The 25,126-nt window shown below is 38.8% G+C and overlaps 1 protein-coding gene across 2 annotated transcripts in view; it reads right to left on the reverse strand.

Moving 5' to 3' along the window:
• Positions 1-328: 328 nt before the first annotated feature.
• LOC139765624 (bestrophin-2-like) overlaps positions 329-25,126 on the reverse strand; it is a 79,887-nt gene continuing 55,089 nt past the window's right edge. Inside the window, exons 5-9 of one of the 2 annotated variants that reach the window (XR_011716706.1) lie at positions 10,744-10,982; positions 10,241-10,474; positions 5,278-5,433; positions 3,228-3,534; positions 329-1,834 (exon numbers count right to left, since the gene is read on the reverse strand). Coding sequence is in view for 1 of the 2 variants with exons in the window: in XM_071693300.1 (XP_071549401.1) it covers positions 3,529-3,534; positions 5,278-5,433; positions 10,241-10,474; positions 10,744-10,982 (635 nt within the window). In the remaining variant the exon portion in view is untranslated. Of the gene's footprint in view, positions 3,535-5,277; positions 5,434-10,240; positions 10,475-10,743; positions 10,983-25,126 lie in introns of both variants that reach the window. The other variant, XM_071693300.1, reaches the window with a different exon arrangement.

Genomic DNA, 25,126 nt, shown 5'->3' on the forward strand with positions numbered 1-25,126 from the left:
ACCTGGTGACAACATGTCATCACTAGTGTGGATCTGGTGACAACATGTCATCACTAGTGTGCACCTGGTGACAACATGTCATCACTAGTGTGGATCTGGAGACAACATGTCATCACTAGTGTGGATCTGGTGACAACATGTCATCACTAGTGTGCACCTGGTGACAACATATGTCATCCTAGTACTAGTGTGCACCTGGTGACAACATATGTCATCCTAGTACTAGTGTGCACCTGGTGACAACATATGTCATCCTAGTACTACCTGGTCACAATACTTAACGTTATTATGAGCTACATAAGCATGATAGAAAACACAATGTAAATAAAATTTTACCACATTTTATTGTCAGTACAATTTGTTGTTGTCATGTTCTTCATTGTCGTTGAAATTGTAAGTGTGGCAAAAATGTACAGACTTGTTATATATAAACTATTAAAAGATAATTCTCTCTTAAACCTACTGTATCATCTATACTTACAAACACAAACGTTAGATACATTTTATCATCTGAACATACAAACACAATACTTAAACCCACTGTATATCTGAACTTACAAAAACAGTACTGAAACCCACTGTATATCAGAACTTACAAAAACAAAACCTTAAACCTACTGTAACATCTGGACTTACAAACACAAAACTTAAACCCACTGTATCATCTGAACTTACAAACACAAAGCACTAAACCTACTGTAACTTCTGAACTTACAAACTCAAACCTTAAACCTACTGTATAATCTAAACTTACAAACACAAACCTTAAACCTGCTGAATAATCTGAACTTAAAAACACAAACCTGAAACCCACTGTAACATCTGAACATACAAACACGAACTTTAAGCTTACTGTATTATCTGAGCATACAAACACAAACCTTAAACCCACTGTATAATCTGAACTTACAAACACAAACCCCGAACTCACTGTATCATCTGAACTTACAATACAAACGTTAAGCTTACTGTATTATCTGAGCATACAAACACAAACCTCAGACCCACTGTATAATCTGAACTTACAAACACAAACCTCCAACTCACTGTATCATCTTATCTTACAAACACAAACTTAAACCCACTGTATCATCTGAACTTACAAAGACAAACCTTAAACCCACTGTATCATCTGAACTCACAAACACAAACCTTAGACCCACTGTATAATCTGAATTTACAAACACAAACCTTAGACCCACTGTATAATCTGAATTTACAAACACAAACCTCCAACTCACTGTATCATCTGAACTTACAAACACAAACCTTAAACCCACTGTATCATCTGAACTTACAAACACAAACCTTAAACCCACTGTATCATCTGTACTTACAAACACAAACCTTAAACCCAATGTATCATCTGAACTTACAAACACAGACCTTAAACCCACTGTAACATCTAAACTTACAAACACAAACCTTGAACCTACAGTATCATATGAACTTACAAACACAAACCTTAAACCCACTGTATCAACCAAACTTATAAACACAGACCTTAAACCCACTGTATCATCTAGACTTACAAACACAAACCTTAAACCCGCTGTATCATCTGAACTTACAAACACAAACATTAAACCCACTGTATCATCTGAACTTACAAACACAAACCTTAAACCCACTGTATCATCTGAACTTACAAACACAGACCTTAAACCCATTGTATCATCTGAACTTACAAACACAGACCCTAAACCCACTGTATCATCTGAACTTACAAACACAAACCTTGAACCTACAGTATCATCTGTACTTACAAACACAGACCTTAAACCCACTGTATCATTTGAACTTACAAACACAAACCTCAAACCCGCTGTATCATCTGAAATTACAAACACAAGCATTAAACCTACTGTATCATCTAAACTTACAAACACAAACCTCAAACCCATTGTATCATCTGAACTTACAAACACAAACCTTGAGCATACAGTATCATCTGAACTTACAAACACAAACCTTGAAACTATTGTATCATCTGAGCTTACAAATACAAACCATAAAGCTACTGTATCATCAGAACTTACAGGCACAAATCTTAGGGCAACTCCATCATGTGAACTTACAAACACAAACCTTAAACCTACAGTACCATCTGAACTTACAAACACAAACCTTAAACCTCGTGTACCATCTGAGCTTACAAATCTTAGCCTACTGTGCCATCTGAACTTACAAAGACAAACCTCAAACCCATTGTATCATCTGAACTTACAAACACAAACCTTAAATCTATTGTATCACCTGAACTTACAAACACAAATATTGAACCTACTGTAACATCTGAATTTACAAACACAGACCTTAAACCTATTGTCTCATCTGAGCTTACAAACACAAAAGTTAAAATGACCCTATCACCTAAACTTACAAACGCAAGCTTTAAGCTTACTCTATCATCTGAACTTACAAACACAAACCATAAACCCTCTGTATCATCTGAACTTACAAACACAAACCATAAACCCTCTGTATTATCTGAACTTACAAACACAAACTTCAAACCCACTGTATTATCTGAACTTACAAACACAAACCTCAAACCCACTGTATTATCTGAACTTACAAACACAAACCTCAAACCCACTGTACTATCTGAACTTACAAACACAAACCTAGAACCTACTGCATCTTTGAACTTACAAACACAAACATTAAACCCACTGTATCCTTTGAACTTACAAACACAAATCTTAAACCAACCCTATCATCTGAATTTACAAACACAAACCTTAAGCTTACTCTATCATATGAACTTACAAACACAAGCATAAACCCACTGTATCATCTAAACTTACTAACACAAACCTTGTTACAAAAACAAACTTTGAACCTATAGCATCCTCTGACAAACATTGAACCTACTGCATCATCTAAACTTAGAAACACAAACCTTGAACCTACTGTATCCTCTGAACTTTCAAACACAAACCTTGAACCTACTGCATCCTCTGAACTTACAAACACAAACTTTGAACCTACTGCATCATCTGAACTTACAAAACAAACCTTGAACCTACTGTATCCTCTGAACTTACAAACACAAACCTTGAACTTACTGCATCCTATGAACTTAAAAACACAAACCTTGAACCTACCGCATCATCTGAACTTACAAATACAAACATTGAACCTCCTGTATCCTCTGAACTTATAACTACAAACCTTGAACCCACTTTATCATTGGAACTTACAAACACGAATATTGAACCTACTGTATTCTGGGGCAGGATGACCCACCAGCCTCCATTTTGTCAGGACGACCTTCCAGCTTTCCTGTGGATGGATGACCCACCAGCTTCCCTGGGGCAGGACGACTCTTCAGCCTCCCTGGGGCAGTATGATCCTCCAGTCTCCCTGGGGCAGGATGACTTTCCACCCTTCCTGGGGCAGTACGACCCTCCAGTCTCCCTGGGGCTGGACAACTCTTCAGTCTCCCTGGGGCAGTACGACCCTCCAGTCTCCCTGGGGCAGGATGACTTCAGCCTCCCAGTGGCTGGACAAATCCCCTCCATACTAAACCTGTTGATGTAGAACATAGGTGACATAATTATCATTACTGTTGATGTAGAACATAGGTGACATAATCATCATTACTGGTGATGTAGAACATAGGTGACATAATTATCATTACTGTTGATGAAGAACATAGGTGACATAATTATCATTCCTGTTGATGTAGAACATAGGTGACATAATTATCATTACTGTTGATGTAGAACATAGGTGACAATTATCATTACTGTTGATGTAAAACATAGGTGACATAATCATCATTACTGTTGATGTAGAACATAGGTGACATAATCATCATTACTGTTGATGTAAAACATAGGTGACATAATCATCATTACTGTTGATGTAGAACATAGGTGACATAATTATCATTACTGTTGATGAAGAACATTTTTATTTTTTTTATATTATACTTTGTCGCTGTCTCCCGCGTTTGCGAGGTAGCGCAAGGAAACAGACGAAAGAAATGGCCCAACCCCCCCCCCCATACACATGCATATACATACGTCCACACACGCAAATATACATACCTACACAGCTTTCCATGGTTTACCCCAGACGCTTCACATGCCCTGCTTCAATCCACTGACAGCACGTCAACCCCGGTATACCACATCGCTCCAATTCACTCTATTCCTTGCCCTCCTTTCACCCTCCTGCATGTTCAGGCCCCGATCACACAAAATCTTTTTCACTCCATCTTTCCACCTCCAATTTGGTCTCCCTCTTCTCCTTGTTCCCTCCACCTCCGACACATATATCCTCTTGGTCAATCTTTCCTCACTCATCCTCTCCATGTGCCCAAACCACTTCAAAACACCCTCTTCTGCTCTCTCAACCACGCTCTTTTTATTTCCACACATCTCTCTTACCCTTACGTTACTCACTCGATCAAACCACCTCACACCACACATTGAAGAACATAGGTGACATAATTATCATTCCTGTTGACGTAGAACATAGGTGACATAATTATCATTACTGTTGATGTAGAACATAGGTGACAATTATCATTACTGTTGATGTAGAACATAGGTGACATAATCATCATTACTGTTGATGTAGAACATAGGTGACATAATCATCATTACTGTTGATGTAGAACACAGGTGACATAATCATCATTACTGTTGATGTAGAACATAGGTGACATAATTATCATTACTGTTGATGAAGAACATAGGTGACATAATTATCATTCCTGTTGATGAAGAACATAGGTGACATAATTATCATTACTGTTGATGTAGAACATAGGTGACATAATTATCATTACTGTTGATGTAGAACATAATATAGGTGTCTACGCTGTCCCTTGCTGTAGTGTCTACACTGTCCCTTGCTGTAGTGTCTACACTGTCCCTTGCTGTATTGTCTACATTGTTCCATGCTGTAGTGTCTACTCTGTCTGTTGCCCTAGTTTCTACACTGACCCTTGCTGTAGTGTCTGCACTGACTCTTGCTGTATTGTCTACACTGTCCCTTGCTGTAGTGCCTACACTGTCCCTTGCTGTAGTGTCACCGATGACCCTTGCTATAGTGTCAACACTGTCCCTTGCTATAGTGTCTACACTGTTCCTTTCTGTAGTGTCTGCACTGACTCTTGCTGTAGTGTCTACACTGTCCCTTGCTGTAGTGCCTACACTGTCCCTTGCTGTAGTGTCTACATTGTCAGTTGCCATAGTGTTTACGCTGACCCTTGCTATAGTGTCTACACTGACACTTGCTCTAGTGTCTACAGAGGCCTACCTGGGCTGGAGGAAGGAACTGGTTGGCCAGCATGAAGGCTGCCATGTTGGTTGACTCAACCTTCTCCGTCTGGTCGCTCAGGGTCGAGTCCCAATATTCCTCCTGCACCACAGTTGGTAGATCGGTGGGTTGGGCATCCGCTAGCAGGTATGACATCTGTAGAAATAGTTAACATTATGTCCCATCATGATATTGATATGTTAAACATTTATGTCCCATCATAATATCAATATGGTTAACATTATGTCCCATCATAATATTAATATGGTTAACATTATTTCCCTTCATAATATCAATATGGTTAACATGTCCCATCATAATATCAATATATTTGATCACATGTGTAGATCTGGTTAACATTATGTCCCATCATAATATTCATATATTTGATCATATGTGTAGATATGGTTAACATTATGTTCCATCATAATATTAATATATTTGATCATATGTGTAGATATGGTTAACATTATGTCCCATCATAATATTAATATATTTGATCATATGTGTAGATATGGTTAACATTATGTCCCATCATAATATCAATATATTTGATCATATGTGTAGATCTGGTTAACATTATGCCCTATCATAATATTAATATATTTGATAATATGTGTAGATATGGTTAACATTATGCTCCAGCATAATATTAATATATTTGATCATATGTGTAGATATGGTTAACATTCTGTTCCATCATAATATTTATCTGGTTAACATTATGTCCCATCATAATAATAATATATTTGATCATATGTGTAGATATGGTTAACATTATGTCCCATCATAATATTAAATATATTTGATCATATGTGTAGATATGGTTAACATTATGTTCCATCATAATATTAATATATTTGATCATATGTGCAGATATGGTTAACATTATGTCCCATCATAATATTAATCTGGTTAACTTATGTTCCATCATAATATTAATATATTTGATCATATGTGCAGATATGGTTAACATTATGTCCCATCATAATATTAATCTGGTTAACATTATGTCCCATCATAATATTAATCTGGTTAACATTATGTCCCATCATAATATTAATATATTTGATCATATGTGTAGATATGGTTAACATTATGTTCCATCATAATATTAATCTGCTTAACATTATGTCCCATCACAATATTAATATATTTGATCATATGTGCAGATATGGTTAACATTATGTCCCATCATAGTATTAATATATTTGATCATATGTGCAGATAAGGTCTTTATTATGTTCCATCATAATATTAATATATTTGATCATATGTGCAGATATGGTTAACATTATGTCCCATCATAGTATTAATATATTTGATCATATGTGCAGATAAGGTTTTTATTATGTCCCATCATAATATTAATCTGGTTAACATTATGTTCCATCATAATATTAATATATTTGATCATATGTGTAGATATGGTGAACATTATGTTCCATCATAATATTAATAAATTTGATCATATGTGTAAATATGGTTAACATTATGTCGCATCATAATATTAATATATTTGATCATATGTGTAAATATGGTTAACATTATGTTCCATCATAATATTAATATATTTGATCATATGTGTAGATATGGTTAACATTATGTTCCATCATAACATTAATATATTTGATCATATGTTTAGATCTGGTTAACATTATGTTCCATCGTAATATTAATATATATGATCGTATGTGTAGATATGGATAACATTATGTTCCATCATAAAATTAATATATTAGATCTAAGTTGTAAATATGGTTAACATAATGTTCCTCCAATAATATAAATCAGGTTAACAATATGTTCCACATATAATATTAATATATATTATCATATGTATTTGTAGATATGAGGTTACATTAATGTTCCATCATAATATTACTATATTTGATCATATGTGTGGATATGGTTAACATTATGTCCCATAATAATATTAATCTGGTTAACATTATGTCGCATCATAATATTAGTATATTTGATCATATGTGTAAATATGGTTAACATTATGTTCCATCATAATATTAATCTGGTTAACATTATGTTCCATCATAACATTAATATATTTGATCATATGTGTAGATCTGGTTAACATTATGTTCCATCATAATATAATATATCTGACCATATGTGTAGATATGGTTAATATTATGTTCTATCATAATATTAATCTGGTTAACATCATGTTCCATCATAATATTAATATATTTGATCATATGTGTAGATATGGTGAACATTATGTTCCATCATAACATTAATATATTTGATCATATGTGTAGATATGGTTAACATTATGTTCCATTATAATATCAATATATTTGATCATATGTGTAGATCTGGTTAACAATATGTACCATCATATTATTGATATATTTGATCATATGTGTAGATATGGTTAACATTATGTCCCATCATAATATCAATATGGTTAGCAGTATGTCGCATCATAATATCAATATGGTTAACATTATGTTCCATCATAATATTAATATGGTTAACATTATTTTTTTTTTCTTTTTTGCTTTGTCGCTGTCTCCCGCGTTTGCGAGGTAGCGCAAGGAAACAGACGAAAGAAATGGCCCAACCCACCCCCATACACATGTATATACATACGTCCACACACGCAAATATACATACCTACACAGCTTTCCATGGTTTACCCCAGACGCTTCACATGCCTTGATTCAATCCACTGACAGCACGTCAACCCCGGTATACCACATCGCTCCAATTTACTCTATTCCTTGCCCTCCTTTCACCCTCCTGCATGTTCAGGCCCCGATCACACAAAATCTTTTTCACTCCATCTTTCCACCTCCAATTTGGTCTCCCACTTCTCCTCGTTCCCTCCACCTCCGACACATATATCCTCTTGGTCAATCTTTCCTCACTCATTCTCTCCATGTGACCAAACCATTTCAAAACACCATCTTCTGCTCTCTCAACCACGCTCTTTTTATTTCCACACATCTCTCTTACCCTTACGTTACTTACTCGATCAAACCACCTCACACCACACATTGTCCTCAAACATCTCATTTCCAGCACATCCATCCTCCTGCGCACAACTCTATCCATAGCCCACGCCTCGCAACCATACAACATTGTTGGAGCCACTATTCCTTCAAACATACCCATTTTTGCTTTCAGAGATAATGTTCTCGACTTCCACACATTCTTCAAGGCTCCCAGAATTTTCGCCCCCTCCCCCACCCTATGATCCACTTCCGCTTCCATGGTTCCATCCGCTGCCAGATCCACTCCCAGATATCTAAAACACTTCACTTCCTCCAGTTTTTCTCCATTCAAACTCACCTCCCAATTGACTTGACCCTCAACCCTACTGTACCTAATAACCTTGCTCTTATTCACACTTACTCTTAACTTTCTTCTTTCACACACTTTACCAAACTCAGTCACCAGCTTCTGCAGTTTCTCACATGAATCAGCCACCAGCGCTGTATCATCAGCGAACAACAACTGACTCACTTCCCAAGCTCTCTCATCCCCAACAGACTTCATACTTGCCCCTCTTTCCAAAACTCTTGCATTCACCTCCCTAACAACCCCATCCATAAACAAATTAAACAACCATGGAGACATCACACACCCCTGCCGCAAACCTACATTCACTGAGAACCAATCACTTTCCTCTCTTCCTACACGTACACATGTCTTACATCCTCGATAAAAACTTTTCACTGCTTCTAACAACTTGCCTCCCACACCATATATTCTTAATACCTTCCACAGAGCATCTCTATCAACTCTATCATATGCCTTCTCCAGATCCATAAATGCTACATACAAATCCATTTGCTTTTCTAAGTATTTCTCACATACATTCTTCAAAGCAAACACCTGATCCACACATCCTCTACCACTTCTGAAACCACACTGCTCTTCTCCAATCTGATGCTCTGTACATGCCTTCACCCTCTCAATCAATACCCTCCCATATAATTTACCAGGAATACTCAACAAACTTATACCTCTGTAATTTGAGCACTCACTCTTATCCCCTTTGCCTTTGTACAATGGCACTATGCACGCATTCCGCCAATCCTCAGGCACCTCACCATGAGTCATACATACATTAAATAACCTTACCAACCAGTCAACAATACAGTCACCCCCTTTTTTAATAAATTCCACTGCAATACCATCCAAACCTGCTGCCTTGCCGGCTTTCATCTTCCGCAAAGCTTTTACTACCTCTTCTCTGTTTACCAAATCATTTTCCCTAACCCTCTCACTTTGCACACCACCTCGACCAAAACACCCTATATCTGCCACTCTATCATCAAACACATTCAACAAACCTTCAAAATACTCACTCCATCTCCTTCTCACATCACCACTACTTGTTAACATTATGTTTCACCATAATATCAATATATTTGATCATATGTATATCATGTACAAGTATTGATATGGTTAACATTATGTCCCATCATAATATTAATGTGGTTAACATTATGTTTCACCATAATATCAATATATTTGATCATATGTATATCATGTACAAGTATTGATATGGTTAACATTATGTCCCATCATAATATTAATATGGTTAACATTATGTTTCACCATAATATCAATATATTTGATCATATGTATATCATGTACAATATTGATATGGTTAACATTATGTCCCATCATAATATTAATATGGTTAACATTATGTTTCACCATAATATCGATATATTTGATCATATGTATATCATGTACAAGTATAAATCTGGTTAACATTATGTCCCATCATAATATTAATATGGTTAACATTATGTCTCATCATAATATTAATATGGTTAACATAATGTCCCATCATAATATCAATATATTTGATCATATGTATATCATGTACAAGTATTAATATGGTTAACATTATGTCCCATCATAATACCAATATATTTGATCCTATGTGTACCATATACAAGTATGAACGTGGTTTGGAAAGTACCTCGAGATGTCTCTTAACAAGAGGAACAAACTCAAAATCATGGTCATCCTCGCCAAAAGGATTGATGAGGGACTCGGCCACCTTCAGCCAGCCGATGTAGAAGAAAAATTGAAGCAGCGAAAACACTGGTACATAAAGATCAATCAAGTTGTTAGGGTATCCTTGACTTGGGTCCAAGAACTGTTCTCCTATAACTGAGAACAGGAAGAAGCTATACACTGCTATAGTCACAACCTGAGGAGAGACAATAATAAACTTTACACTGCCATAGTCACAACCTAAGGAGATAGAGAAAAGCCATACACCACTATAGTCACAATCTGAGAAGAGAAAGAGAGAGATGACCATATTGTACTTAATACCAGCTAATATAAAGTAATGATGATGTGTGTTTAATATGACCATATTGTACTTAACCTGGGTGTACACCAGAGGGATGTTGTAGGTATCCCAGCCTCACCTGGGTGTACACCAGAGGGATGTTGTAGGTATTCCAGCCTCACCTGGGTGTACACCAGAGGGATGTTGTAGGTATCCCAGCCCAGTAGCTCGCCACAAAAGCCCCTCAGTTTAAGGATTTCGTCTGTTATGGTTTTTTGTGCCATGACGTCAGTAACCTTGCCCTCCCGACGGGCTCGGTCTGTGATCTTACAAGCCCACATGATGGGTACGTATGTCTTGTGTTCTGCAGTCTTGTTCTCCAGTTCTTCAAGAACAGCCTTCTCATTCTCAGTCAGGTATCCTGTTAATGACAAAACCGTTATCATACTATCAATGACACCACCATCATCATATTCTCAATGACATCACCATTATCATACTCTTACTCTTATTGAACACCAATTACCCTACTATTAATGACATCACCATTATCATACTGTTAATGACATCACCATTATCCTACTGTTAATGACACCACCATTATCATACTGTTAATGACACCACCATTATCATACTGTTAATGACACCATCATTATCATACTGTTAACATCACCATTATCCTACCGTTAATGACACCACCATTATCTTACTGTTAATGACACCACAATTATCATACTGTTAATGACAACACTATTATCAGACTCACTGACACCACCATCATCATACTCTTAATGACCACCATTGTTGCACTGTTAGTGATGCCACCATTATCATACTGTTAATGACCACCATTATCATAGTTAATGACACCACCATTATCATACTCTTAATGACATCACCATTATCATACTCTTAATGATGCCATCAGTATCATACTGTTAATGACCACCATTATCATACTCTGAATGACATCATCATTATCCTACTGTTAATGACACCACCATTATCATACTCTTAATGACATCACCATTATCTTACTGTTAATGACACCACCATTATCATACTGTTAATGACACCACCAGTATCATACTATTAATGAAATTACCATTATCCTACTGTTAATGACACCACCATTATCATACTCTTAATGACATCACCATTATCATACTCTTAATGATGCCATCAGTATCATACTGTTAATGACCACCATTATCATACTCTGAATGACATCATCATTATCCTACTGTTAATGACACCACCATTATCATACTCTTAATGACATCACCATTATCTTACTGTTAATGACACCACCATTATCATACTGTTAATGACACCACCAGTATCATACTATTAATGAAATTACCATTATCCTACTGTTAATGACACCACCATTATCATACTCTTAATGACATCACCATTATCCTACTGTTAATGACACCACCATTATCATACTGTTAATGACACCACCAGTATCATACTATTAATGAAATTACCATTATCCTACTGTTAATGACACCACTATTATCATACTGTTAATGATATCAACATTATCCTTCTGTTCAGGACCACCATTATCATAGTTAATGATATCATTATCCTACTGTTAATTACACCACCATTATCACACTGTTGACACCATTATCCTACTGTTTATAACACCACCATTATCATACTGTTAATGACACATCCATTATCATACTGTTAATGACATCACCATTATCCTACAGTTAATGAAACCACCATTATCATGCTGTTAATGACACCATTATCCTACTGTTTATGACACCACCATTATCATAATGTTAATGACACCACCATTATCATACTGTTAATCACACAACCATTATCATACTGTTAATGACATCACCATTATCCTACAGTTAATGAAACCACCATTATCCTACTGTTAATGACACCACCATTATCATACTGTTAATGACATCACCATTATCCTACTGTTAATGACCACCATTTTCATACCGTTAATGACACCATACCATCATCATACTGTTAACATCATCATTATCATACTGTTAATCACACCACCTATATCATACTCCTAATGACACCACCATTAATATACTTATTATGGTACGACGATCATGCTGTTAATGACATGGCTATTATAAATATCACGACCATCATACTGTCGATAAGAGGACCATCATACTGTTGATAACACGACCATCATACTGTTGATAACACGACCATCATACTGTTGATAACACGACCATCATACTGTTCATAACACGACCATACTGTTGATAACACGACCATCATACTGTTGATAACACGACCACCATACTGTTGATAACACGACCACCATACTGTTGATAACACCACCATCATACTGTTGATAAAACGACCATCATACTGTTGATAACACGACCACCATACTGTTGATATCACGACCATCATACTGTTGATATCACGACCATCATACTGTTGATAACACGACCACCATACTGTTGATATCATGACCATCATACTGTTGATAACAAGACCATCATCCTGTTGATAACACGACCATCATACTATTGATAACACGACCACCATACTGTTGATAACACGACCACCATACTGTTGATAACACAACCATCATACTATTGATAACACGACCACCATACTGTTGATAACATGACCATCATACTGTTGATAACATGACCATCATACTGTTGATAACACAACCATCATACTGTTGATAACACAACCATCATACTGTTGATAACACGACCATCATACTGTTGATAACACGACCACCATACTGTTGATAACATGACCATCATACTGTTGATAACATGACCACCATACTGTTGATAACACGACCATCATACTGTTGATAACACGACCATCATACTGTAGATAACATGACCACCATACTGTTGATAACACAACCATCATACTGTTGATAACACAACCATCATACTGTTGATAACATGACCATCATACTGTTGATAACATGACCACCATACTGTTGATAACACAACCATCATACTGTTGATAACACGACCATCATACTGTTGATAACATGACCATCATACTGTTGATAACATGACCACCATATTGTTGATAACATGACCATCATACTGTTGATAACATGACCATCATACTGTTGATAACATGACCATCATACTGTTGATAACACAACCATCATACTGTTGATAACATGACCATCATACTGTTGATAACATGACCATTATACTGTTGATAACACGACCATCATACTGTTGATAACACAACTATCATACTGTTGATAACATGACCATCATACTGTTGATAACACGACCATCATACTGTTGATAACACGACCATCATACTGTTGATAACATGACCACCATACTGTTGATAACATGACCATCATACTGTTGATAACATGACCATCATACTGTTGATAACACAACCATCATACTGTTGATAACACGACCATCATACTGTTGATAACATGACCACCATATTGTTGATAACATGACCATCATACTGTTGATAACATGACCATCATACTGTTGATAACATGACCATCATACTGTTGATAACACAACCATCATACTGTTGATAACACGACCACCATACTGTTGATAACACGACCACCATACTGTTGATAACATGACCATCATACTGTTGATAACACAACCATCATACTGTTGATAACACGACCATCATACTGTTGATAACACAACTATCATACTGTTGATAACATGACCACCATACTGTTGATAACATGACCATCATACTGTTGATAACACAACCATCATACTGTTGATAACACGACCACCATATTGTTGATAACATGACCACCATATTGTTGATAACATGACCATCATACTGTTGATAACACAACCATCATACTGTTGATAACACAACCATCATACTGTTGATAACACAACCATCATACTGTTGATAACACGACCATCATACTGTTGATAACACAACTATCATACTGTTGATAACATGACCATCATACTGTTGATAACACGACCATCATACTGTTGATAACACGACCACCATACTGTTGATAACATGACCACCATACTGTTGATAACATGACCACCATACAGTTGATAACACCACCATCATACTGTTGATAACACCACCATCATACTGTTGATAACACAACCATCATACTGTTGATAACATGACCATCATACTGTTGATAACACGACCATCATACAGTTGATAACATGACCACCATACTGTAATTAACATGACCACCATACTGTTGATAACATGAACATCATACTGTTAACACGACCATCATACTGTTGATAACACGACCACCATACTGTTGATAACATGACCATCATACTGTTGATAACACGACCACCATACTGTTGATAACACGACCATATTGTTGACAACACGACCACCATACTCTTGATAACACGACCATACTGTTGATAACACGACCATCATACAGTTGATAATACGACCACCATACTGTTGATAACACAACCATCATACTATTCATAACACGACCATCATACTGTTGATAACACGACCACCATACTGTTGCTAACATGAGCACCATACTATTGATAACACGACCATCATACTGTTGATAACACGACCACCATACTGTTGATAACACGACCACCATACTGTTGATAACATCACATCATACTATTCATAACATGACCATCGTACTGTTCATAACACCACCATCATACTGTTGATAACACCACCATCATACTATTCTTAACACGACCATCATACTGTTCATAACACGACCATGATACTGTTCATAACACAACCATTATACTGTTCATAACATGACCATCATACTGTTCATAACACGACCATCATACTGTTAATAACACGACCATCATACTGTTCATAACACCACCATTATACTATTCATAACATGACCATCATACTGTTCATAACACCACCATCATACTATTCATAACACGACCATCATACTGTTCATAACATGACCATCATACTGTTGATAACACGACCATCTTACCGTTGATAACACGACCATCATACTGTTGATAACACGACCATCATACTGTTGATAACATGACCATCATGCTGTTGATAACACGACCATCATACAGTTGATAACATGACCACCATACTGTTGATAACACGACCATCATACTGTTGATAACACGACCATCATACTGTTGATAACACGACCATCATACTGTTGATAACATGACCACCATATTGTTGATAACATGACCATCATACTGCTGATAACATGATCATCATACTGTTGATAACACGACCATCATACTGTTGATAACACAACTATCATACTGTTGATAACATGACCATCATACTGTTGATAACACGACCATCATACTGTTGATAACACGACCATCATACTGTTGATAACATGACCACCATACTGTTGATAACACGACCATCATACTGTTGATAACACGACCATCATACTGTTGATAACACAACCATCATACTGTTGATAACATGACCATCATACTGTTGATAACACAACCATCATACAGTTGATAACATGACCACCATACTGTAATTAACATGACCACCATACTGTTGATAACATGAACATCATACTGTTGATAACACGACCATCATACTGTTGATAACACGACCACCATACTGTTGATAACATGACCATCATACTGTTGATAACACGACCACCATACTGTTGATAACACGACCATATTGTTGACAACACGACCACCATACTCTTGATAACACAACCATACTGTTGATAACACGACCATCATACAGTTGATAAAACTACCACCATACTGTTGATAAGACAACCATCATACTGTTGATAACATGACCATCATACTGTTGATAACATGACCACCATACTGTTGATAACACGACCATCATACAGTTGATAAAACTACCACCATACTGTTGATAACACAACCATCATACTATTCATAACATGACCATCATACTGTTGATAACACGACCACCATACTGTTGCTAACATGAGCACCATACTATTGATAACACGACCATCATACTGTTGATAACACGACCACCATACTGTTGATAACACGACCACCATACTGTTGATAACCCGACCACCATACTGTTGATAACATCACCATCATACTATTCATACAGACCATCGTACTGTACAATAACACCACCCATCAAACTGTTTGATAACACCACCATCATACTATTCTTAACACGACCATCATACTGTTCATAACGACGGCCATGATACTGTTCATAACACAACATCATCTGTTCATATCATGCCCATTCATACCTGTTCATAACACGACCTTCTTACTGGTAATAACGATCGATCCATCATAACTGTTCATAACACCACCATCATACTATTCATAACATGACCATCATACTGTTCATAACACCACCATCATACTATTCATAACACGACCATCATACTGTTCATAACATGACCATCATACTGTTGATAACACGACCATCTTACCGTTGATAACACGACCATCATACTGTTGATAACACGACCATCATACTGTTGATAACATGACCATCATACTGTTGATAACACGACCATCATACTGTTGATAACACAACCACCATACTGTTGATAACACAACCATCATACTGTTGATAACACGACCATCATACTAGTACATTATATACAAGACCAAGGTAGGTACAGTATAAGACCTAGGTAATTACATCATAATGTAAGACCTAGGTAGGTACATTATAATATAAGACCTGGGTAGGTACAGTATATATATAAGGCCTAGGTAGGTACAGTACAATGTAAGACCTATATATATATATATATATATATATATATATATATATATATATATATATATATATATATATATATATATATTTATTTACTTATTTATTTATTTTGCTTTGTCGCTGTCTCCTGTGTTAGAGAGGTAGCGCAAGGAAACAGACGAAAGAATCACGCAACCCACCCACATACACGTATATACATACACATCCACACATGCAAATATACATACCTATACATCTCAATGTACACATATGTATACACACACCGACATATACATATATACACATGTTTATAATTCATACTGTTTGCCTTTATTTATTCCCATCGCCACCTCACCACACATGGAATAACAACCCCCTCCCCCCTCATGTGTGCGAGGTAGCGCTAGGAAAAGACAACAAAGGCCCCATTCGTTCACACTCAGTCTCTAGCTGTCATGTAATAATGCACCGGTACCAACGCTCCCTTTCCACATCCAGGCCCCACAGAACTTTCCATGGTTTACCCCAGATGCTTCACATGTCCTGGTTCAATCCATTGACAGCACATCAACCCCGGTATACCACATTGTTCCAATTCACTCTATTCCTTGCCCGCCTTTCACCCTCCAGCATGTTCAGGCCCCGATCACTCAAAATCTTTTTCACTCCATCTTTCCACCTCCAATTTGGTCTCCCTCTTCTCCTCGTTCCCTCCACCTCCGACACATATATCCTCTTGGTCAATCTTTCCTCACTCATTCTCTCCATGTGACCAAACCATTTCAAAACACCCTCTTCTGCTCTCTCAACCACGCTCTTTTTATTTCCACACATCTCTCTTACCCTTACGTTACTTACTCGATCAAACCACCTCACACCACACATTGTCCTCAAACATCTCATTTCCAGCACATCCATCCTCCTGCGCACAACTCTATCCATAGTCCACGCCTCGCAACCATACAACATTGTTGGAACCACTATTCCTTCAAACATACCCATTTTTGCTTTCCGAGATAATGTTCTCGACTTCCACACATTCTTCAAGGCTCCCAGAATTTTCGCCCCCTCCCCCACCCTATGATCCACTTCCGCTTCCATGGTTCCATCCGCTGCCAGATCCACTCCCAGATATCTAAAACACTTCACTTCCTCCAGTTTTTCTCCATTCAAACTCACCTCCCAATTGAATTGACCCTCAACCCTACTGTACCTAATAACCTTGCTCTTATTCACATTTACTCTTAACTTTCTTCTTTCACACACTTTACCAAACTCAGTCACCAGCTTCTGCAGTTTCTCACATGAATCAGCCACCAGCGCTGCATCATCAGCGAACAACAACTGACTCACTTCCCAAGCTCTCTCATCCCCAACAGACCTCATACTCGCCCGTCTCTCCAAAACTCTTGCATTCACCTCCCTAACAACCCCATCCATAAACAAATCAAACAACCATGGAGACATCACACACCCCCGCCGCAAACCCACACTCACTGAGAACCAATCACCTTCCTCTCCTCCTACACGCACACATGCCCCACATCCTCGACAAAAACTTTTCAATGCCTCTAACAACCTGCCTCCCACACCACACATTCTTAATACCTTCCACAGAGCATCTCTATCAACTCCATCATATGCCTTCTCCAGATCCACAAATGCTACATACAAATCCACCTGCTTTTCCAAGCATTTCCCACATACATTTCCCAAAGCAAACACCTGATCCACACATCCTCCACCACTTCTGAAACCACACTGCTCCTCCCCAATCTGACGCTCTGTACATGCCCCCACCCTCTCAATCAACACCCTCCCATACAATTTGCCAGGAATACTCAACAAACTTATACCTCTGCAACTTGAGCACTCACTCTTATCCCCTTTGCCTTTGCACAATGGCACCATGCACGCATTCCGCCAATCCTCAGGCACCTCACCATGAGTCATACATACATTAAATAACCTTACCAACTAGTCAACAATACAGTCACCTCCTTTTTTAATAAATTCCACTGCAATACCATCCAAACCTGCTGCCTTGCCGGCTTTCATCTTCCGCAAAGCCCTCACTACCTCTTCTCTGTTTACCAACTCATTTTCCCTAACCCTCGCACTTTGCACACCACCTCGACCAAAACACCCTATATCTGCCACTCCATCATCAAACACATTCAACAAACCTTCAAAATACTCACTCCATCTCCCTCTCACATCACCACTACTTGCTATCACCTCTCCACTTGCGCCCTTCACTGAAGTTCCCACTTGCTCCCCTGTCCCACGCACTTTACTTACCTCGCTCCAGAACATCTCCTTATTCTCCCTAAAATTTAATGATACTCTCTCACCCCAACTCTCATTTGCCCTTTTTTTCACCTCTTGCACCTTTCTCTCGACCTCCTGTCTCTTTCTTTTATACGTCTCCCACTCAATTTCATTTTTTCCCTGCAAAAATCGTCCAAATGCCTCTCTCTTCTCTTTCATTAATACTCTCACTTCTTCATCCCACCACTCACTACCCTTTCCAATCAACCCTCCTCCCACTCTTCTCATGCCACAAGCATCTTTTGCACAATACATCACTGATTCCCTAAATACATACATATATATATATATATATATATATATATATATATATATATATATATATATATATATATATATTTTTTTTTTTTTTTATACTTTGTCGCTGTCTCCCGCGTTTGCGAGGTAGCGCAAGGAAACAGACGAAAGAAATGGCCCAACCCCACCCATACACATGTATATACATACGTCCACACACGCAAATATACATACCTACACAGCTTTCCACGGTTTACCCCAGACGCTTCACATGACCTGATTCAATCCACTGACAGCACGTCAACCCCGGTATACCACATCGCTCCAATTCACTCTATTCCTTGCCCTCCTTTCACCCTCCTGCATGTTCAGACCCCGATCACACAAAATCTTTTTCACTCCATCTTTCCACCTCCAATTTGGTCTCCCTCTTCTCCTCGTTCCCTCCACCTCCGACACATATATCCTCTTGGTCAATCTTTCCTCACTCATTCTCTCCATGTGCCCAAACCACTTCAAAACACCCTCTTCTGCTCTCTCAACCACGCTCTTTTTATTTCCACACATCTCTCTTACCCTTACGTTACTCACTCGATCAAACCACCTCACACCACACATTGTCCTCAAACATCTCATTTCCAGCACATCCATCCTCCTGCGCACAACTCTATCCATAGCCCACGCCTCGCAACCATACAACATTGTTGGAACCACTATTCCTTCAAACATACCCATTTTTGCTTTCCGAGATAATGTTCTCGACTTCCACACATTCTTCAAGGCTCCCAGAATTTTCGCCCCCTCCCCCACCCTATGATCCACTTCCGCTTCCATGGTTCCATCCGCTGCCAGATCCACTCCCAGATATCTAAAACACTTCACTTCCTCCAGTTTTTCTCCATTCAAACTCACCTCCCAATTGACTTGACCCTCAACCCTACTGTACCTAATAACCTTGCTCTTATTCACATTTACTCTTAACTTTCTTCTTCCACACACTTTACCAAACTCAGTCACCAGCTACTGCAGTTTCTCACATGAATCAGCCACCAGCGCTGTATCATCAGCGAACAACAACTGACTCACTTCCCAAGCTCTCTCATCCCCAACAGACTTCATACTTGCCCCTCTTTCCAAAACTCTTGCATTTACCTCCCTAACAACCCCATCCATAAACAAATTAAACAACCATGGAGACATCACACACCCCTGCCGCAAACCTACATTCACTGAGAACCAAGGGGGTGACTGTATTATTGACTGGTTGGTAAGGTTATTTAATGTATGTATGACTCATGGTGAGGTGCCTGAGGACTGGCGGAATGCTTGCATAGTGCCATTGGACAAAGGCAAAGGGGATAAGAGTGAGTGCTCAAATTACAGAGGTATAAGTTTGTTGAGTATTCCTGGTAAATTATATGGGGGGGTATTGATTGAGAGGGTGAAGGCATGTACAGAGCATCAGATTGGGTAAGAGCAGTGTGGTTTCAGAAGTGGTAGAGGATGTGTGGATCAGGTGTTTGCTCTGAAGAATGTATGTGAGAAATACTTAGAAAAGCAAATGGATTTGTATGTAGCATTTATGGATCTGGAGAAGGCATATGATAGAGTTGATAGAGATGCTCTGTGGAAGGTATTAAGAATATATGGTGTGGGAGGCAAGTTGTTAGAAGCAGTGAAAAGTTTTTATCAAGGATGTAAGACATGTGTACGTGTAGGAAGAGAGGAAAGTGATTGGTTCTCAGTGAATGTAGGTTTGCGGCAGGGGTGTGTGATGTCTCCATGGTTGTTTAATTTGTTTATGGATGGGGTTGTTAGGGAGGTGAATGCAAGAGTTTTGGAAAGAGGGGCAAGTATGAAGTCTGTTGGGGATGAGAGAGCTTGGGAAGTGAGTCAGTTGTTGTTCGCTGATGATACAGTGCTGGTGGCTGATTCATGTGAGAAACTGCAGAAGCTGGTGACTGAGTTTGGTAAAGTGTGTGAAAGAAGAAAGTTAAGAGTAAATGTGAATAAGAGCAAGGTTATTAGGTACAGTAGGGTTGAGGGTCAAGTCAATTGGGAGGTAAGTTTGAATGGAGAAAAACTGGAGGAAGTAAAGTGTTTTAGATATCTGGGAGTGGATCTGGCAGCGGATGGAACCATGGAAGCGGAATTGGATCATAGGGTGGGGGAGGGGGCGAAAATCCTGGGAGCCTTGAAGAATGTGTGGAAGTCAAGAACATTATCTCGGAAAGCAAAAATGGGTATGTTTGAAGGAATAGTGGCTCCAACAATATTGTATGGTTGCGAGGCGTGGGCTATGGATAGAGTTATGCGCAGGAGGATGGTTGTGCTGGAAATGAGATGTTTGAGGACAATGTGTGGTGTGAGGTGGTTTGATCGAGTTAGTAACGTAAGGGTAAGAGAGATGTGTGGAAATAAAAAGAGCGTGGTTGAGAGAGCAGAAGAGGGTGTTTTGAAATGGTTTGGGCACATGGAGAGAATGAGTGAGGAAAGATTGTCCAAGAGGATATATGTGTCGGAGGTGGAGGGAACGAGGAGAAGTGGGAGACCAAATTGGAGGTGGAAAGATGGAGTGAAAAAGATTTTGTGTGATCGGGGCCTGAACATGCAGGAGGGTGAAAGGAGGGCAAGGAATAGAGTGAATTGGATCGATGTGGTATACCGGGTTTGACGTGCTGTCAGTGGATTGAATCAGGTCATGTGAAGCATCTGGGGTAAACCATGGAAAGCTGTGTAGGTATGTATATTTGCGTGTGTGGACGTATGTATATACATGTGTATGGGGGTGGGTTGGGCCATTTCTTTCGTCAGTTTCCTTGCGCTACCTCGCAAACGCGGGAGACAGCGACAAAGAAAAAAAAAATAATATATATATATATATATATTTTTTTTTCTTTTTTTTGCTTTGTCGGTCTCCCGCGTTTGCAAGGTAGCGCAAGGAAACAGACGAAAGAAATGGCCCAACCCACCCCCATACACATGTATATACATAAGTCCACACACGCAAATATACATACCTACACAGCTTTCCATGGTTTACCCCAGACGCTTCACATGCCTTGATTCAATCCACTGACAGCACGTCAACCCCGGTATACCATATCGCTCCAATTCACTCTATTCCTTGCCCTCCTTTCACCCTCCTGCATGTTCAGGCCCCGATCACACAAAATCTTTTTCACTCCATCTTTCCACCTCCAATTTGGTCTCCCTCTTCTCCTCGTTCCCTCCACCTCCAACACATATATCCTCTTGGTCAATCTTTCCTCACTCATTCTCTCCATGTGACCAAACCATTTCAAAATACCCTTTTCTGCTCTCTCAACCACGCTCTTTTTATTTCCACACATCTCTCTTACCCTTACGTTACTTACTCGATCAAACCACCTCACACCACACATTGTCCTCAGACATCTCATTTCCAGCACATCCATCCTCCTGTGCATAACTCTATCCATAGTCCACGCCTCGCAACCATACAACATTGTTGGAACCACTATTCCTTCAACCATACCCATTTTTGCTTTCAGAGATAATGTTCTCGACTTCCACACATTCTTCAAGGCTCCCAGAATTTTCGCCCCCTCCCCCACCCTATGATCCACTTCCGCTTCCATGTTTCCATCCGCTGCCAGATCCACTCCCAGATATCTAAAACACTTCACTTCCTCCAGTTTTTCTCCATTCAAACTCACCTCCCAATTGACTTGACCCTCAACCCTACTGTACCTAATAACCTTGCTCTTATTCACATTTACTCTTAACTTTCTTCTTTCACACACTTTACCAAACTCAGTCACCAGCTTCTGCAGTTTCTCACATGAATCAGCCACCAGCGCTGTATCATCAGCGAACAACAACTGACTCACTTCCCAAGCTCTCTCATCCCCAACAGACTTCATCCTTGCCCCTCTTTCCAAAACTCTTGCATTCACCTCCCTAACAACCCCATCCATAAACAAATTAAACAACTATGGAGACATCACACACCCCTGCCGCAAACCTACATTCACAGAGAACCAATCACTTTCCTCTCTTCCTACACGTACACATGCCTTACATCCTCGATAAAAACTTTTCACTGCTTCTAACAACTTGCCTCCCACACCATATATTCTTAATACCTTCCACAGAGCATCTCTATCAACTCTATCATATGCCTTCTTCAGATCCATAAATGCTACATACAAATCCATTTGCTTTTCTAAGTATTTCTCACATACATTCTTCAAAGCAATCACCTGATCCACACATCCTCTACCACTTCTGAAACCACACTGCTCTTCCCCCATCTGATGCTCTGTACATGCCTTCACCCTCTCAATCAATACCCTCCCATACAATTTGCCAGGAATACTCAACAAACTTATACCTCTGTAATTTGAGCACTCACTCTTATCCCCTTTGCCTTTGTACAATGGCACTATGCACGCATTCCGCCAATCCTCAGGCACCTCACCATGAGTCATACATACATTAAATATTAACCTTACCAACCAGTCAACAATACAGTCACCCCCTTTTTTAATAAATTCCACTGCAATACCATTTGGACGATTTTTGCAGGGAAAAAATGAAATTGAGTGGGAGACGTATAAAAGAAAGAGACAGGAGGTCAAGAGAAGGGTGCAAGAGGTGAAAAAAAGGGCAAATGAGAGTTGGGGTGAGAGAGTATCATTAAATTTTAGGGAGAATAAAAAGATGTTCTGGAAGGAGGTAAATAAAGTGCGTAAGACAAGGGAGCAAATGGGAACTTCAGTGAAGGGCGCAAATGGGGAGGTGATAACAAGTAGTGGTGATGTGAGAAGGAGATGGAGTGAGTATTTTGAAGGTTTGTTGAATGGGTTTGATGATAGAGTGGCAGATATAGGGTGTTTTGGTCGAGGTGGTGTGCAAAGTGCGAGGGTTAGGGAAAATGATTTGGTAAACAGAGAAGAGGTAGTAAAAGCTTTGCGGAAGATATATATATATATATATATATTTTTTTTTTATACTTTGTCGCTGTCTCCCGCGTTTGCGAGATAGTGCAAGGAAACAGACGAAAGAAATGGCCCAACCTCCCCCCATACACATGTATATACATACGTCCACACACTCAAATATACATACCTACACAGCTTTCCATGGTTTACCCCAGACGCTTCACATGCCTTGATTCAATCCACTGACAGCACGTCAACCCCGGTATACCACATCGCTCCAATTCACTCTATTCCTTGCCCTCCTTTCACCCTCCTGCATGTTCAGGCCCCGATCACACAAAATCTTTTTCACTCCATCTTTCCACCTCCAATTTGGTCTCCCTCT

This window comes from Panulirus ornatus, chromosome 55 (assembly GCF_036320965.1).
Source record: "Panulirus ornatus isolate Po-2019 chromosome 55, ASM3632096v1, whole genome shotgun sequence".
Taxonomy (NCBI): domain Eukaryota; kingdom Metazoa; phylum Arthropoda; class Malacostraca; order Decapoda; family Palinuridae; genus Panulirus; species Panulirus ornatus.